Raw genomic sequence first — 18,183 nt, forward strand, 5'->3', positions numbered from 1 at the left:
AGCGGAACAACCCAGTTTTCTCTCAAAGTTGTTTCTAGCTGAAACACGACTCCACGCAGCTCAAGCCATGTTCGTCCTACACCACTCAAAAGTATCCATTTTTACACGATCTTTCGTGCAGAAGAAGCAACGAAATGATTGTCATAAGCCTTGTTTCCAAGTTTTCGTCTATGAAGCATGAAGACTCGCCAAGCAAAAGCTACCACGACTTCCCAGAGAGCTCATTTCCTCCATAAAGAAGAAGCATGACCAGAGAGATGCTGCCATCATTCTCACATTCAAGAGAAGGTTGCGGTTACAAAGCCCACTAACCCAATCATTCTAGCAAGTAGCAAGAGAGCAATTTTGTCACGATTCCCATGATGTCCCACAACATATCCTTGAAGAATAAGTGCTCATATCTTAGCACAACAAAAGAAGAAGATGAATAAACAGCAAACCACCCTGCGTCAAACACAAACCCAACGTCTTCAATCCTTTATTTGCTTTCTTAGGCATGGCTTTGGCCACTTATATTTTTATTTAGCATGGCTCCGTGCCAACTAGTACTTAGATTTTCATTCCAATGACTGGTCTTCTGTTTTCATGCTTTTTTCCAGATTGACATTCCAGGCATTTTAAATCATTTTCCCAAAAGGCAAACCTTAAGCCATCACCTTGTGTTCTCTAATTGCGCAGTCTGTTTGGTGCAGAGGTCAGATTCAGTGTAGAATTCTACAAACAATCATATCAAATCTTTTGGGCTGACAACAAGCTCTGAAACACCTGCAAATCAAACAAAACTTCTCTTCCTAATAGTCAGAATTGTGAGATCTTCTGTCCAGAGCAGAAGATTCTAGCATATTTTTTTCGCGCTTGGTGGGACGTGAGTATCAGAAGCAACTAGTATTGTGATGTCTCCTATCCAGCACAGAAAACGATAAACACTACTACATATGTTATAAGAAATTTTATTTGCACACCATCAAAATATTAAATTTACACCACTTACACCAACATTATAAGTTTATACTAAAATTTTATAAGTTTACATCTAAGTTTTAATGAGTAGACAAAGTTGCCCCTAACTTGTAGAAAATTAGATAGAAATGTGTTAAGTCATACTCACATATGATGTGATAAATTCGTTTGTACAATCAGCCTTTATTAATTCACCACTTATCGTAATCTCCTTTATGACCTTCTACAAAGAAAAATTGACGAGCAATTGTTGATTTTATTATAGTAAATCAACAAGTAGCTACTGTTTAATTGTAAATAAAACGACATGGAAGCCATGTTTTTTTAACTTTGTAGTCGACATTTTATGTTGTGTTTTTAGATAAAACGGAAGAATACAAGTTGTACCATCTACCAGTGAAAAAAAATGGTATGTGTTCATGATCATACATAAATTACATAAACCCTAAAAAATGATATGTGTTCATTGATCGTACAGAAATTAAAAATTGTGTAAACATAGTAGTTTGATGGTGTGCAAATAAAATTTATCATATGTTACTCTCAAAATTATCTACCAAACATACCCATATATTCATATTTCGCAGGGCATCCCGCATTCATAAGCTCTCTTTGATGGATGCAATATCACAACTTTAACAAATTTGTAACATGAATGGTAGATTCCTAAATTGAGAATTGAACATGGAAAAAGAATCCAATAGGCAATCCTTGGCTGGAGGGGGTACTTGCCTTTTATGAGCCCAGGCATTTAATTTTACAAGGAGATTTATGCCTTTTATAATCCTTTGGCTGGTGCCTGGTGTAATTAATTACCTTTTATGCATTTAATTTTATATCCTAAATGAGTAAACAGAATATAGACTATAGAGGAAAAACAAAAAACATGAACTTTTGTATCAAAAAGCATATTTTTGATGCTTGAACCCCAAAAATATTATCCACATTTTACCCCCAATCAATGTGAATTGTTGAATGAGTGGGTTTTACATGTGTGTTTAATTTTTTAAATATGGATATTTTACATGTCACATAGATTTGAGGATAAAATGAAGATTATATTTTGGAGGCTGGTAGCGTTACTCGATTGATAAATCCTTGTGAAAAATTGTTATGAATTAAACTTGGTTGATATATATTTTTTAAAAAAAATTTCACATTTACATTAGAATCTCAAAACTCATGTGGGTAGTTAAAATATAGACTAAATAAAAGGTACATATTTGAATAAAAATAATAAATTTTTTTTATATATTTTAAAAGTATATATATATATATATATATATATATATATATTATTGATATGTGGTTCAGTGTTGATTAATAAATTTTATAAAATTATTGAAAGGTAATATTAATTTTTTATGTATAATTAATTTTATAAATATATTGTAGTAAACTGTATACGGACCAAATTATCATTTAATATATTGTATTAATTATTTTTATTCATAGTTAATTTTATTAATTTTAATAATATATAAACTATAATATATTTTGTATGTAATTAATTTTTTTATTTGATATCAAATAATATAAATTAGTATTAATAAAATAGGAGAAAATTAACATTTTAACGTCCTTTGTTTAGGTAATAATAAAATAGATACTCTAATCCAGTAGTTTTCATTTTTTAGATCTTCATAAAAATCTTTCTTAATTAATATTAATAAAATAAAGTAAGTACTTTTATACCAAAAAATTATGTATATCATATTATTTCATCAAGTCTAATTTATTGATTTGAATATGGGAAGTTTTTTGAAAATATTTACATTTTTTTTGAGAAAGAAAATATTTACATTTAGATTTAGTGAAATAATAACTAAAAATATCAAAATCTTGTTCCATTCATATTTTGGTTTTTTCTTTTATTGGTTGGTTCTTTTCAAAATTAAGGTAAGTATGTTTTCTAAATAAACTTTTGTATATCATATTTGACCAAATCTGATTTGGAATATATGAATTTTTTTGAAAATATTTAGATTTAGAATAATAATAATTAACAATATCAAAATCTTGTTATATTTTGCTTTTTTTCTATTGACTGATTCTTTTCAAAATTATGAAAATATATCAATTAAAGACTCGAACAGTGTTATTCCAATGCATTCGGAACAGAGATACATTCCGATATGAATTCCGTGCTTGCTTTTCGATTTTGTAAATTTACTGTCAGTATTCATAAATTCCTAACCTCTATAAAAAAAAAAGGATAAGTTCACAATTGCCCCTTACCTTATCAAAAATGATCCATTTAGCCCTCATTTTTTTTTTTGTGCCGAATGAACCCCTCGATTTCAACACATGGTTCACGTTTGTCCTTCTATCCATTAACCATTAAAAATCACTGACGAGTGTGATGAATCTGGGTTAAAATAATCGACTAGTGTGATGAATCTGGGTTAAAATAATACGAATCTAATGACTTCATCATCAAAGATAGATTTGAGATCTCTGATAGGTCAATTCGTGCGCTACGATAGAAGCCCATTATTTTTTATTTTTTCACAACCTTTTCTGATTTTTGATCTTGCAGGTTTGAACTCTCCTAAAGCCCATTAATCTTACAGGTTGGATTTTTGTTTTTTGAGGTTGCAGGTTTGCACTCTCCCAAAACCCATTGATCTTGCAGGTTTGATTTTTGATTCTTTTGTTTTTCACGTGATAACAAAATACAAATAAAAAAGTATCGTATTTCCAAAGTGGAATATTAACTAAACACAAAATTACACGTCACCAATTAACGGCCATCTCATCTCCATTATAACGAAAAAGTGATTGAAGAGTTTATTTGGATTGTGTGTTGAAGTCGAGGAGTTCATTTTTGACACAAAAAAAGCTTGAGAGCTGAATTGATTATTTTTGATAAGTTACGGGACTTCTGTGATACTTATCCTAAACAATCAGTTAAAAGAATCCTGTATTACACTATCCCTAGATCGACGGTTACAAAACTGTTTGACCGAATTTCTTCAAAAAAATTTTATTTTAATAATATTTTCACCAACCTCAAACCCAACCTGTCCCGAATTTCTTAATTTTCTCTCTTTCCTTTCCTTTCCTTTCCGTTTTAACTTCCCAATTTCTCTCTCTTCACGTTTGGGAAGCAGCTGTAGAGAGAGAAAGAGAGAAGCAGACTCTCCTACCTCGCTAAAACCCAAGCACGGAAGAGAAACCTTTTATCAATATTCAAATATCATTTTCTCATCTGGGTTTGGTCTTTTATGCCTAATAGCTTCTCTGATTTTTTTCTTTTTGGGGTTTTGGTGAAAAATGGAGTACGTGGGGAAGACCCTGAAGAAAGAGTTCGCGGGCTTTGGGGTTTTCTCTGGAATCGTGAAATCGTACGACTCGGCTTCTGGCCTTTTCGAGATCGTGTATGAGGACGGAGACTCCGAGGAGCTCGAATTGGCGGAGATGGCTTCTCTCTTGGGGGTTGCCCCGAGTCTAGCTCAAGCTCAGGAGGCTGTGGAATACAGGGGGAGGCTCGGCCGCAAGTCCAAGAAGCGGCGTCGGGTGGAACTCGGGAAAGGGGTGACCTCTGAATCAGGTAACAGTCAGCTTTGTGGAAATGTTGATTTGAATGGTGGGGTTGGAGCGTTACTAGAGAAAGGAAGTGAGTTTGATAGGAATTTTAGCGCTAGTGTCTCTCTGTCTGAAGGGGATACCAATTTGGATCGAAATGTTGGTTTGAATGATGGGGGGCATAATTCTGAACACAAGTTTGATTTAAATGCTGCTAGCTTTGATTTGAATGTAACTGATGAGGATGATTTAGGTGACGGGGTTAATTTAAATAATGACTTTCAGCAAGGATTGGAGAAGGGAAAATGCTTTGATCTGAATTCAAATGTGAATCCTGAGATGGAGGAAAATTTGAAGGAGGTTAGTTTGGAGGGAAATTTGAAGAAAAGGAAATGTGGCTTTGATTTGAATTTGGGCGCCGATGAGGAACTTAAGGATGATGCAATTGACAACTGTGGAGGACAAGTGAAGGAAAGTACTGGAATTGAGGTCGCCGAAGGGACTCTAAAGGTAGAGGGAGAGCCTTCCAGTGAAATTGAGGGAGTTGATGCCCGCGGTGGTATTATTGATGGGACATTGATAGAAGTTTATGTCTCTGAGGATTTCCATCGCGGGTTGGTTGACAGGAATCAGGTGGAAGGTGGTATTTCGGTTGTAGATGTGAAAGTGACTGAATCTGTCTCGCTATTGGAAGTTAATGGTTTAAATGGTTATCACACATTAAATGATGAGAATCAAGAGGATGTTGGAAGTGGTAATGGATGGGCGAGCTCTCGGAGAAAGAGAAGAAAGCGTTCAGATAATTTGAATGCTACAGCTGAAAGGGTGTTGAGGAGAAGTGCTCGTAGAGGGTCTGGTAGATATGATGTTCAGGAAATCGCACCATCTATCGTGGTCAATGATTTATCAGCTACAGTGGTTGGTGCAGTGACAGAGGAGAAACCATTGATTTCCAGTGGTGAACGGGCAGATGATCCTACCTTTCTTCCTCCTAAGCTGCAACTGCCACCTTCTTCAGGGCATTTGATTTTGGAGGGAATGCCTATCCTTGAGCTTTTTTCTGTTTATTCTTGTTTAAGAACATTCAGTACTTTATTATTTCTAAGCCCCTTTGAGCTGGAGGACTTTGTGGCGGCATTGAATTGCAGGTTCCCTACTCCATTATTTGATTGCATTCATGTTTCGATTTTGCAAATACTAAGAAAGCAATTGGAGTACTTGTCAAATGAGGGTTCTCAGTCTGCTTCCGATTGCCTGAGGTATTTTTTCTGCTTTCCTGTGTATAATTCCACCCCGGGTTTGAGTTTTCTTGGTTTTGATCATTGTATTTTATTTGTAGCGAATTTTGATTTGATACTTTCTTCATTGGGTTTTCATGTAGGAATCAAAATTGGGAACTTTTAGACATGATTACATGGCCCATTTTCATGGTCGAATACCTGCTAATTTGTGGTTCAGGATGCAAACCTGAATTTAGTATCAGTGACTTGAAGCCATTTGAATGTGATTACTACAAGCAGCCTGTATCAATAAAGGTTAAGATACTTCAGTATTTGTGTGATGATATGATGGAGGTAGAAGTTATAAGGTCAGAGCTTAGTAGAAGATCGTTGGCAGCTGAAACTGATGTTGATTTTGATAGGAATGAAGTTCACAAGAAAAAACGGGTTTCTGTAGAAGTGTCTGGCGTCTCTTGCTTGACCGAGGAAGTTGTAAATGACACCACTGACTGGAATATTGATGAATGCTGCCTTTGTAAGATGGATGGAAATTTAATATGCTGCGATGGTTGTCCTGCTGCATATCATTCAAAATGTGTAGGGGTTGCTAGCGATTCTTTGCCAGAAGGTGAGTGGTACTGTCCTGAGTGTGCCATTGAGAGGCATAAACCTTGGATGAAACTTCGTAAGTCACTTCGTGGAGGAGAGTTGTTGGGAATTGATCCTTATGGTCGTTCGTATTTTAGCTGCTGCAGCTACCTGTTGGTGTAAGTTCTCAGCATTTTATGAAGTTGACAATTTTTTTTCATTAAAATTTGTGTTAGTCACAATCTATCAAGAGAAGGATTATGTAATTTCTCCTAAATATGGTCTCCCACGAGTGAACTGTCATTACAATGCTCTACTGCATATGAATTCTGTCACCCCAGTTGAGCACATGTAAGGGATCTTAGCCATAACTAATTCACTATTATTGCAGAATTAGATATCATAGCAAACTTCCTATACGATGACAGAAAAGACTAAGTGGTTGATATACTCCATCATCAGCTCACGTTGTTTGAGACTTGACTTTCTACAAACAAGGAAACTCACTGTTTCATTTGACATGATTATGCGCCTTCTGTTAATTAATGACATCAATAGGTCTTGAGTACTCCAGTATAAATGTTCGTATTTATGTTTTTCCTTCCTAGTGACTGATAATCTAAACAGGATACATATATGCTTATCCGTGAAAAATTCAAGGTTGCCTATATTGCTTGGGAAAAGGACACATTATATGTGTTTGGTTTGGTTTCTTCACACTTTGTATTTTTTTTTTTAATTTCTAAGGTACCCTTTTGTTTTTCCCTGAGTATAGTGCTCGGCACTTTATACTGCTACCTTTCGTTTACTTTCTTTTCCGATTTGGTGTTTTTATTTAACATTACTCGAATTTATTGGTCTTCGGAGGACCTCGTTTGTAATCTTATTATTTTTGGTGAGTTTAAGAACATTTTTGCATAGATAAAATTATATTTTGGTGATGTTCACATTTTATGGCTCTCCGGATGATCTTGCTTTAAAAATACGTTCTTATGAAATTTTTGTATTGCAGGTCAGATTCATGCGAGAATGAACCATTATCCAATTACTACCACAGAGATGATCTGAATGTTGTTGTTGATGTGCTCAAGGTGTCAGAGAGATTATATAGTAGCATATTAAAGGCAATCTATAGACTCTGGGACATCCATATTCGCTCAGACGGAGCAAATGGTAATATGGATTCCGGAACCCAAAATGTGTGCTCGGACAGGTGCACGCCAGAAACATTTCCAGTTAAGAATGATACTCCCAATGCAAGAAAAACAGAACAGAAGTTTGTTCCTGATACTGAGGTTTCAAGGTCTGTGAGGTTCCATTCGGAGGATGCAGTGGAAATCCGATATGTGAGTTCTGAGGGATCTGTTGAGACCACCCAAACTAGTTCGGGTATTGCAAATATCAAAACAGAAAGGCCTGGCATATGTAGTATGTCTGTTGAAATCTCAAATCAGACTGAGCTGCCTGGAAAGTTCCCTTATCTTGAAGACAATTCTTTGTCATCTTCTGTTTTGAATATCAAAGGAGATGTCAATGTAGTATCTATGTCTCCTGTACCTCCCCTATCCGAAAAACAAAGAACAGGAGACACACAACAAGTGCAGAGTGGAACTGGTTATGTTAACAGTTACAGTTTTGCTCATGTAGCATCTTCAGTTGCAGAAGAGTTGTTGCATAAGTCATCAGATAAAATCAGTCAAGAGTTCATGAAATCAGAAGAGGAGGTGTTTTCGTCACAGATGACGGCCATTTGGAAGAAATGGATGAAGTTCTGTTGGTCAGGTGTTCGGAATCTAAGTGTCAATGTGCAGAAAGAGAAGTGTGGGTGGTGCTTTTATTGCAAAGCTCCGACTGATGACTCAGATTGCTTGTTTAACTTGAATCCAGGCATTCTTAAGGAAGAGTCTAGAAGTGAGTTGGTTGGCTTTCACTCAAAAAAAGAGAGAAATGGCCATCTCACTGATGTCATTTACCATATCCTGTCAATTGAAGAACGTTTGCAAGGGCTACTATTGGGTCCTTGGCTAAACCTGCATTACTCAAAGGTCTGGCATAAAAATGTTCTCAGGGCATCAGATATTGTGTCTGCAAAACATGTGTTGCTTACTGTAAGTGATTTTCTTTTTAATTACTGGTATTGAACTTATGGTCCTGATAGCTCTTGTCAAAGTGAAATTGTTACTTAGAACCATTTTTGGTTAAAAACTTCTCAATCTAGCCCAGTCTATACAAAAGTTATCAATCTAGCTGGCCTGATTTCAACTGATGTTTAATGATTGAATTTCTTCAGTGTAGTACTGTTTAATTTTGTAGTCGTGTATGGTCTCTAAGAATCTCAGCTGTAAGCAACCTAAAGTGGCCAATTGTTGTGTTTGTCTTGCCTGGGAACTAAGATTCCTTTAGTGCACTTAACTGGGTTTCATTCTCTGCTGTTTGGTTGGATTTGTGGATTTTGGCCTGACAAGGCCTTAGTTGTTCCAAATTTTGATCGTACAAGTTTGGAATTTTTTTAACTAGATGTGACGTAGCTTATGTTTCTATGGAATTATGCAGCTAGAATCAAATCTGCGCCCTCTTGTTCTTTCACCTGAGTGGTTTAAGCATGTAGATTCTATGGTGACAATGGGTTCTGCTTCTCATGATGTGACTGCCTCCTTACGTTCATCTTCTAAGCATGGGGTTGGCAGAAAAAGGGGTAGGTGCTCAGATTTGGAGGTCAACCCTTCTTCACGTTCTGCTGGTGGACTTGTTATGTTTTGGCGGAGGGGTGGAAAACTTTCTCGGCAGCTGTACAATTGGAAAGTTTTACCTCGCTCTATGGTGTCCAGAGCTGCCAGACAAGGTCTATGATCTCTCTTTGGCTTCTTGCATTCATTGGGTTTGGGAGAGTATGTGGTTTAGTCAACTGAATAACTATTCTGAATTTGTTTTAAGTTTAAATTTCGCAGCTGGTTGTACAAAAATACCGGGAATTCTTTATCCTGAGAGTACAGACTTTTCAAGGAGAAGCAAGTGCATTGCATGGAGAGCTTCCGTTGAGTCATCCACAAGTGTAGAGCAGCTTGCTTTGCGGGTACGGTAATCTGGAGCGCCTTGGTTTCTCTTGTAATTTTTGAATGATTCTTAATACTGGTATAGTGGTATTCAAACCTGGTCATGACCTTCACAATTTGTTGCTGGTTTTAATTTACTTGTATTCTGACATCTATGTGCAGTAGTGTACTAGATAAAATGGTATGGGTGGGAGTGGAAATTGAAGATCTCTATATCCATTTCTTTTCTTGATCGGGTTGCACCAACATGTTGCTCCTCTAATTAATTTTTCCCCACTCTTGGGGTTTAAAAAATCTTGTTCCTGATCTACTTCCCACTCAGTAAAAAAGTGGCCAGAAAAAGGAATAATTCGCTCAAACAAGAAAAAACTGATTGAACCGTTCTGTATGATGCAGAACAGGAAATTAGTTGTTCTTTTTCTTTAAAACTTTTGCACGTCTTTCCCACCATTAGGGAAGTGCTTTTAAGCAAGGACAAATTTTGTTGCTGCCATTTTAACTATCTAGTGTTTTCATTTGTATTTGTTTACCCGCAAATCTGTGAGTTTCATAGTCTTTAAGTATAAGGAGTGCCAGAATGTTCTTGGAAGCATCTATGAGTTTTATGTCTTTTCAGAATTTTATGGATATTTGCTATTTAGAGTAACTAACGGCTAAAAGTCTATGGTAAATGCTTCTGAGAAAACAAGTTCAATATTTAGATATGAGAGGCTGGGTCATTCATGCCTGATGTGATTTCTTCTCCCCTTTTCTCTTTCTCTCTAAGCTTTCATTTCATTTTGGCTACCATAACTTGAAGTGCTTGTTCACTTCTTTAAAAAGTATAGAATGTTTTCTTGCTTTATCTTGATTTCAAACTCTGTTCAATTGCTACTCTCTTATAACCTTGTTTATTCTCTATGTTCTTTCATGACCTTTTCATGCAAAATTTCAAGTTTTCAACACTAATTTTAGTTGCTTCCAAATAAGTACATCAGTTAGGTTGCCAATCCCTCTGCCTTAAGATTACAACCAGTTGAGAACCACACACATCCTAGCCCTAAGCCCGGTCATCGATACTCTCAAACCCAATCATCCCGATATTCGGTCACCCTGGATCAGCAAAAGTTCTCATCGGAAAGTAATTCCGAACCCTTTGTTGCACCATAGTTTACCTCTACGGGATGAAATTACACGTTCTAAAACTTTTCTTGAGATTTTGAGGTCGAGTGATTTCACCACTTCGAGGAGAGCGTTGCTTGTTTGTGGGGAAAGATATCACACTTAAACCAAAAAATTGACAAAGTTGAGGTTGCTTTGAAAATATCAATGGATGCTCTTTTTGGGTAGAAACAAGCAAAACAATGACCAATAAAGAAAATGGGATTCCAAGTTGCTCTGACTTAATGCTGCCTATCAACTTCAAGTGAATTTCTTTAAAACTCTCAGCTGAATTGCTACAACATCAGTACGTTAAGCTGTTGTTTCTATTGGAAACTCGTGAAATAGTGAAGATCCTAACGATGAATGGTAAGAAAATGCGAACAAGTTGAGGATGAGATTACGATAGGTAGATTCCGTGCTCGTGATTTCATCTTCATATGATGTAACCAAGTTGTAAGAGAAGTGGGATTTCTATTATCACTCTCACTTCCTAAAAAAGGGGTGGTCAATCAAGAAAGTCTAGAAATTCCGAAAATTAAGAAACCCTTTAGAAAAAGGACATTATAGACGTTCAGAAAACCATTTTCTGTAGTAATTACTGCATCATTCCCGTCTTGTTATGGAATACTCAATCTCGAGCTTGAATCCTAAATAAGAAACCCTCTTTATGAATTTCTTTTTTTGAATGAATACCCTTTATTAATCATGTTAGCAATGCTGTGCGATTTCACAATTCATGCTTGAAGTAACATTTCTCCGTCCAACCATTCAAGCAAAAGATCCCATGGGATAACAAGCTTTTATTTTTCAGTTTGTATTGCTCTCATTACATTGCATATTTTAATTTTGTAACCGTTAACATTTCCTTAGTCCCACTCGTATTGGGTTTTTTAGAAATTTAATTTCAATATGTGGCTGGATCCTCTCTTCTTTTTCTTGTTTAAAATTTATTATGAATAGTTACTCAAAAGGTAGCTAGAACAAGATATTCGTATGATTAGACAACTTGATACTTGCTATTATTAGGGAAATTTGCAGACTTCTGATAAGTATGCAACATGTTCACAACTTCCTTTTTTGTGGAACTTTGGGTCATTAATATCTTTTTTTTATAGGTTCGAGAGCTTGATTCAATCATCAGGTGGGATGAAATTGAAAACACGCATCCGCTATCTAAGCTGGACAAGGAATTCAAAAAATCAGTCAGGCTGTTCAAGAAGGTTGTCATTCGCAGGAAGTGCATAGAAGGGGAAGGGTTGAAATACCTTCTTGATTTTGGCAAGAGGAAAACTATTCCTGATGTTATCGTGAAAAATGGGTCCATGATTGCAGAATCTTCTAGTGGAAGGAAGAAATATTGGCTGAACGAATCTTTTGTGCCCTTATACCTTTTGAAAAGTTTTGAAGAGAAAAGAATTGCTCGTAACTCCGGCAACATGAGTTCCCAAAGAGTTTCTGAGGCATTTAGAGTAGTGAAAATGCCGTCGACAGAACGGGGGTTTCAGTACCTTTTCTCAAAGGCAGAGAGATCTGAGTATTATCAGTGCGGACACTGTAACAAAGATGTTTTGATCAGGTATTGCATAATTATTTTGTACTTGTAATGAACACTTTAAGTAATTGATAATGACATCAATTTAGTGCTGTTGAAATTGGCTTTCCTGATTTCACATCTGAGAAACATGGAATGATGCAACATTGAAGTAATAGGGAAAAAAAAAAGCTTCCGTTCGAGTCCTGGTTTTGGATTGAGTAATCATTAAAAGCCAAAGATAATAAAAGAAAAAAAGAAAAGTGTGAGAAAGGAAAATTGGAGGGGAGGAAATAGAATAGTTGTAGCTTTGACATTGAACTCTTGATGGCAAGCTTTATTGTTTTTAATGTCACTTTTCAATTGTGAACCGCATTATGACTATTGCGTCTCAATAACTATGTCTATCTGTATTAATTATTAAGTTTCAACATCAGCGTAGTGGTGAAGTTGTTCTATTGCAATTTAGGCATCATTGGTTCAAACTGTGGAAACAGCCTTTTTTCTGAACTGGGAACTTTGTGCAATGGATTTGACTTTTTCTGATACCATATTAACCTTTTCTTTTAAAAATATTGACAGGGAAGCTGTTTGCTGCCAGTATTGCAATGGTAAGAATTTTATTTCTCTCTAGACGTAAAATATTACTGAGGTGCTTGGACTTTCATGAATGAACTAATTTGTGTTGAAGCTTTTATCTTCAATCTGCTGGTTTTTCCTCACCTGACCTTTTCATTTTTTAAATCACAAAGACATGTAATTATTAGTTTAAATGGACCCTGAACATAAAATGTCTGCATTGTTGATCTTCGATCAACATATTAGTGGACACTGACTAGTCACAAATCATTACTGAGAACAATTATGGGTTTACGTAACTATGAAGCCTCATGATGAATTAATTTTACTTGAAGAGCATATTAAGAATGTAACGTTACATGGATGGTTGACCAAGTACGAGTAGAACTCTTCTGTTGATTGTAAAAATAAGCAATGGTGCTGAACTGCTGATCAACACCGTAAATAAAATAAGGGCTGAATCTAGAATTCTTTACCGAGAATAATTTTGGGCTACGCCATGATGAATTATGTTACTGAAAAAAGTTAAAAATGTAAAGTTACATAGATGGTTGACCAAGTAGTGGTAAAACTATTCTGTTGATAGTAAGAAGAGGCAACACTGCTATAAGTTTGGTAAATGAAAGGAGGATCCAAATTTGGAACCCGGATGCTTAAATGGCATTTTAGAGGATATAAGTGATTTCACTTGTTCACAGCTGCAGACATGCCATTTGTGGTTCATACACTTTTTGTTAATCTCATTAATAAAGGAAACAGGGGATTCGAAAAAAGGGTGAGAATGAGATGGAATAAATACTTTGAAGAGGGGAATAAGCATGAAAACTGGACTATCGTATCCAGTTTATATCTGGTTTAAGTATGCACCAAACATGAAAAATAGTCCTATCTGCTTGACTGATGTGCTAAACACTTATTGTTTTTCCATATAGAATAAGATCATAACCATACTCCCCAAGTCCTGTTCTTGCATTTCTCACGGGATGTCCTACTCCTTTCTATTGCAGAATTTTAATGATCTGTGTCTGGTAGAGTATAGTTTGGTATTATTAGACAGCTTATTCTGGTAATGCCTCTAACACCATTACGTCAGCAATACAGTCTGTCACTGGTGTGAATTTACTGATCCGAGCCCCTTTGTTGATCTTATTTTGCATGGCTATCAAACAAAAAAAGGTGGAATATCCGTCTTAGCGGCAGAAACTTTTACATATCACTGTGTTGTCCTCTTTAGATGTCATTCGCATTGAGAAACATTTAAGATTGATGCGATTAGATGAAAAGTTGTTACGTCACGTTTTTATCAAACTACTCATAATGTATCAGATATGATGTTTCAGTTGCAGCTACCTTTCCTTTTACTTGTGGATTCTTAGTCTTGAATCATAATGTCAGGATATTTTCATAGAAGGCATGTTAGGAAGTCTGCTGGGGCTGTAACTGCTGAATATACTTATACATGTCACCGATGCCATGGGGGAAATTGTGTCAAGACTGATGCGAGAACAGGGAAGAAGGCCACGAAAGGAAGGAAAAAAAACACAGAAAGTATGAAGCCTAAGCCTCAAGATGGTAAAAAATCATCTAGAGAATGCAGGTCAGTGAAACTAAAAGACGGCAAAAATGCATCATCAAGGCCAGTAAAATCACAAAAATACAAAAAGATCGGTGCTGGCATAACGTTGCGCCGTTCACCTAGAAAACTTAAATATGTGCCAGTGCAGAATAAAAAGCGAAGAGTATGCAATAAAGGGAAACAAGTAAGGTCGAGAAGAGGGAACTTCAAGGAATCAAAGAAAGTTACTTCATGGCGCAAGAAAAGAACACAGGCTTACTACAGTTACTGGGTCAATGGTCTACAGTTGGCGAGAAAGCCAGATGATGAGAAGCTAATGGTTTTTAGGAGTAAAAGATTTTTAGCCCCTTCTGAAAATATGACTGTTAACCTTGATCAACACAAATGCCGTCTTTGTGGAGGAGGAGGGTATACATCAACGTCAAATTATGTTGCCTGCGAACATTGTGGAGGTAATTAGGTTTTAATGTCTTTATTTTGTTTAGGTGGCCAACTATTGATTTACCAATAAAGAAGTTGTCTTCTGCATTTGTTAATAACATTTTCCCCTTGCTTCATCTATTCTGCAGAATGGTTTCACGGGGAAGCTTTTGGACTAAATGCGGAGAATGTTTCTTTACTAATTGGATTTAGGTGCCATGCTTGTCTTAAGAGGACATCCCCAGTTTGCCCCCATATGCGAAACATGGGAATTAAGGGATCTCAGCTTGGTGTTGGACAAAATGCCATTGGTTGTTCTGAGGAAGAATGTAATATAGTCCCTCCTCTGATTGAGGTTAATTCTGGAAACAGGTCTCTTGCAAACGAGGATCTTCAAGTTTCTTTGTCATTTGATGGGTGTTCTGCTAATGAGGAGCAGTTAAGTTGTGCTCTGGACTCGAATCAAAGATTAACGTCAGAATCCAAGCTAGAAGCAGAAAATGGGCATGCACTAGTAGTACATAAGCAGCAGAATCCAGACACAACTGAAATCACCAAAGAGGATTTGAAACCAGATTTGCTAACAATGTCTGACAAAAATCTTTTGCAGGAAGTGGAAACAATCAAAAAAGGACTCGATGATTTTGAAACTTCTGATAACAAGGTGCAGGTTCCTTCCAGCAAGATTGCATTAGATGTTGTAGATGCTAAAGTGGCAGTGATGGAGCATGACAGGGCGAAGGATGACCTATCAAGTATCCTGAAGTTGGCAAGTGATTGAGCCCTTCTCGACTCCATTGACTTGCATATGCAGGTATTTATGGTGTCTGAAGAATTTTTAGGCGAGAGCATCCCCAGAGTAGAAAAGAGGAGCAATCTTCTCTCTTTTTGTAGAAGAGGTCTGCCAGCACTGCAAAGAATTACTTGTAAATCTTACAATGTTGTTGAAAGTAATAGTCACAGACTCACAGTTTTAGTGACCACAATGATTCATTTTGAGCGGAGTAATAAAAGAGTTTACTGACCTCCATTTGCCCTATATACTGCTACAAGGCTCTCTAATTTTGAAGGTTTACAGACAGCTGACCATGCCTTCAAGTGTAGCATACTCATGAAAGAAGTGGAAACATGAGCTGGTCTGCTGACAGTTGTGGAAGATCATCTTTGCATCCTCAAAGATCCTGTTTTGAAGAATGTGTTAAGTTGCTGAGTCGCGTTTGATTCACATAGTGATGCTTCCAGGGTTGGATTAACTAGAGATGGAGATGATGAACAAAATTATGACAGCGGATGGTAATTATTCATCTGGGTTAGACATTGATATCTTTCCTAACTTGAGATTAGATTCGGAATTATTGAACTTATTTAATAGCTGGATAGATCAGCTCTTTTAAGCACCAAAGTACCTTATATTTCTTCTTTGTTGCTTGAGACCAGTTACTTTAAGCAACACAATTGTAGATATCATTTTCTTCCATTGAAATTGAAGTCTTTGATTATTCTGACCGCCTTGAAATTCTCAAATATTGTTCATAAGGTCCATATTCTAGTGTTTATTGTCTATATGATATGAATGCTGTGTAGAACATATGGAATAGTTCTTAGTCTGGATGTTCAATCAGTATAGAAGCAATGCTTTCTGTCTTGTTTGTTGGTTGAGTTCTCTTAGAAATTGCAATGGCTGCAAATGTCTCGACTTAACTAGAATGCAGATGTTAGTAAATCACAAGGGCAAACATGCATGAAGTGCGCATGAACTGTCATATGCATACCTGTTATATTAATATACAGACACATTGGAAAAAGCTTCAGAGATTGTGTAAGAGCTTTGATGATGGTGATGATGGTTGAATGACTTCTAAGTTGGGCTCTTTATAGAAGTGGGGATTGGACATTTTCTATATCTAATATGATGAATTTTACTAATGTCAAACATATATATAGGGAGAGGATTTCTCACATAAGGGTGTAAAATAAGGGTTACATTTTAATGGTGTGGATGAATGAGATGACAAGCGGGGTTTACTGTTTTGGGTCTCACATGTTTCAAATCAATGGTATAGGGTTAATACGACATATCTTTATTCTTTTCGAAGAAAAGAGAGGGATTTGAGTTTAGGCTAAACTTAATCCCACTTATTTTTTGACATGTCATGTGTTCACACACCGTTAGCCACGTTGACATAACGATTTGTGTATTTAACGGTCAATTTACCACGTGGGCATGTTGACTGACTTAATCACCAAAATCTGTCTGAATGATTTGTTTGGAACAAATACAGACTTTGGGTTACCAATTTGAAACATTTGAACATTCAGTGATGAAATTGGAAAAGTGATGATCTTTCAGTGACTATATGTTGTATTAACCCCAATGATATAAACATAGATTCTTATTTTACACCCTTACATTAGACCCTTAGGCTTCGTTTGATACGTCGGATAACACTTTGTATCGTATAAAATTATTCTTTAATGAAGTTATCGGGTGTTTGGATGTTTTTTGAAAATCTCTGGATAGTATAATTTTATACAAAAGCGGCTCTTATACGATGCAAGCCGTATTATATTAAAACGCCTCCAACTCGTTTTTATTTTATACGGAACGCTTAACATAAGAGATAACATGTCAAATGACAAAAAAGACCTTCACCCTCACTTTATATAGGAAGAGTGAAAAAGTAAACCTCAGAACTATACGTACCAACTTTGGTGAAGAGCTACCATAGTCGATTAGCAAAGAGAGGTAACTTCATGACTTGTCAAAGAGCTTACAACTTTTCAAACCACTAGAGATAATAATTGTGGTCTCCTAATATTCAACGTCTCAGTATATATTGTCATAAACCTTTTGTTTTATGAAAAAAAATTTCAAGATTCTAATTATAACATTTTTTAGGAATAACGTAGTTGAATTTGACATGTCTTGACTTGTTCTTGTTTCCCAATCTTCTACTACTGGATGCACAAACGCAAGCTACAAGTTGTCATTTTTACCATGTATTCGATCGCAAGATCTTGTCATTTCATGAATGTTTGGCAAAATCTCTCAATGAAAAATTATTGTTTTAACTGGGGATAATCTAGACAAAGTACCATAAATCTTATACTATCATTTTGTCTAACAACAAACCAAACACTGTATTGCATAATAATTATACTATACAGGGCTAATATCAAATTCTTTCCAAACACTGGATAGAACTAAATTATACATCAACTTATTCAAGGATTAAATTATACATTGGATAGTAATATGATACTAGCCTATACGGCACACCAAACGGAGCCTTATGTGAGAATTCCTTTATTTGAGGATTTCTCACATAAGGGTCTAATATAAGGGTAAGAGTTACATTTTAATGGTGTGGATGAATGAGATGACAAATGGGATCCACTGCTTTGGATATATATAACGTGATGAAATTTCTAATAGTAATAGATACATCATATTAGAAATATAAGGTATGAAATTCCAGTTAACTAATTTGTATCGTGTGGATTAAAAAAATATAAGTAATCATTGAAAAAAGTATACTTTAATTTAGGGTTCATTAGCAATAGGTCCCTCAAATCAAACTTTTA

The 18,183-nt window shown here is 35.9% G+C and overlaps 1 protein-coding gene across 1 annotated transcript; it reads left to right on the plus strand.

Moving 5' to 3' along the window:
- Positions 1-4,030: 4,030 nt before the first annotated feature.
- On the plus strand, positions 4,031-16,107 carry LOC119985358 (DDT domain-containing protein PTM-like). The gene is made up of 9 exons (XM_038829639.1): positions 4,031-5,747; positions 5,870-6,475; positions 7,309-8,404; positions 8,850-9,138; positions 9,245-9,369; positions 11,608-12,068; positions 12,606-12,634; positions 13,998-14,630; positions 14,748-16,107. Exons 1-9 carry the CDS (start codon positions 4,237-4,239, stop codon positions 15,377-15,379), a joined length of 5,382 nt encoding a protein of 1,793 aa, XP_038685567.1. The 5' UTR covers positions 4,031-4,236; the 3' UTR covers positions 15,380-16,107.
- Positions 16,108-18,183: the final 2,076 nt, after the last annotated feature.

This window comes from Tripterygium wilfordii, chromosome 19, assembly GCF_013401445.1.
Source record: "Tripterygium wilfordii isolate XIE 37 chromosome 19, ASM1340144v1, whole genome shotgun sequence".
Classification (NCBI taxonomy): Eukaryota; Viridiplantae; Streptophyta; class Magnoliopsida; order Celastrales; family Celastraceae; genus Tripterygium; species Tripterygium wilfordii.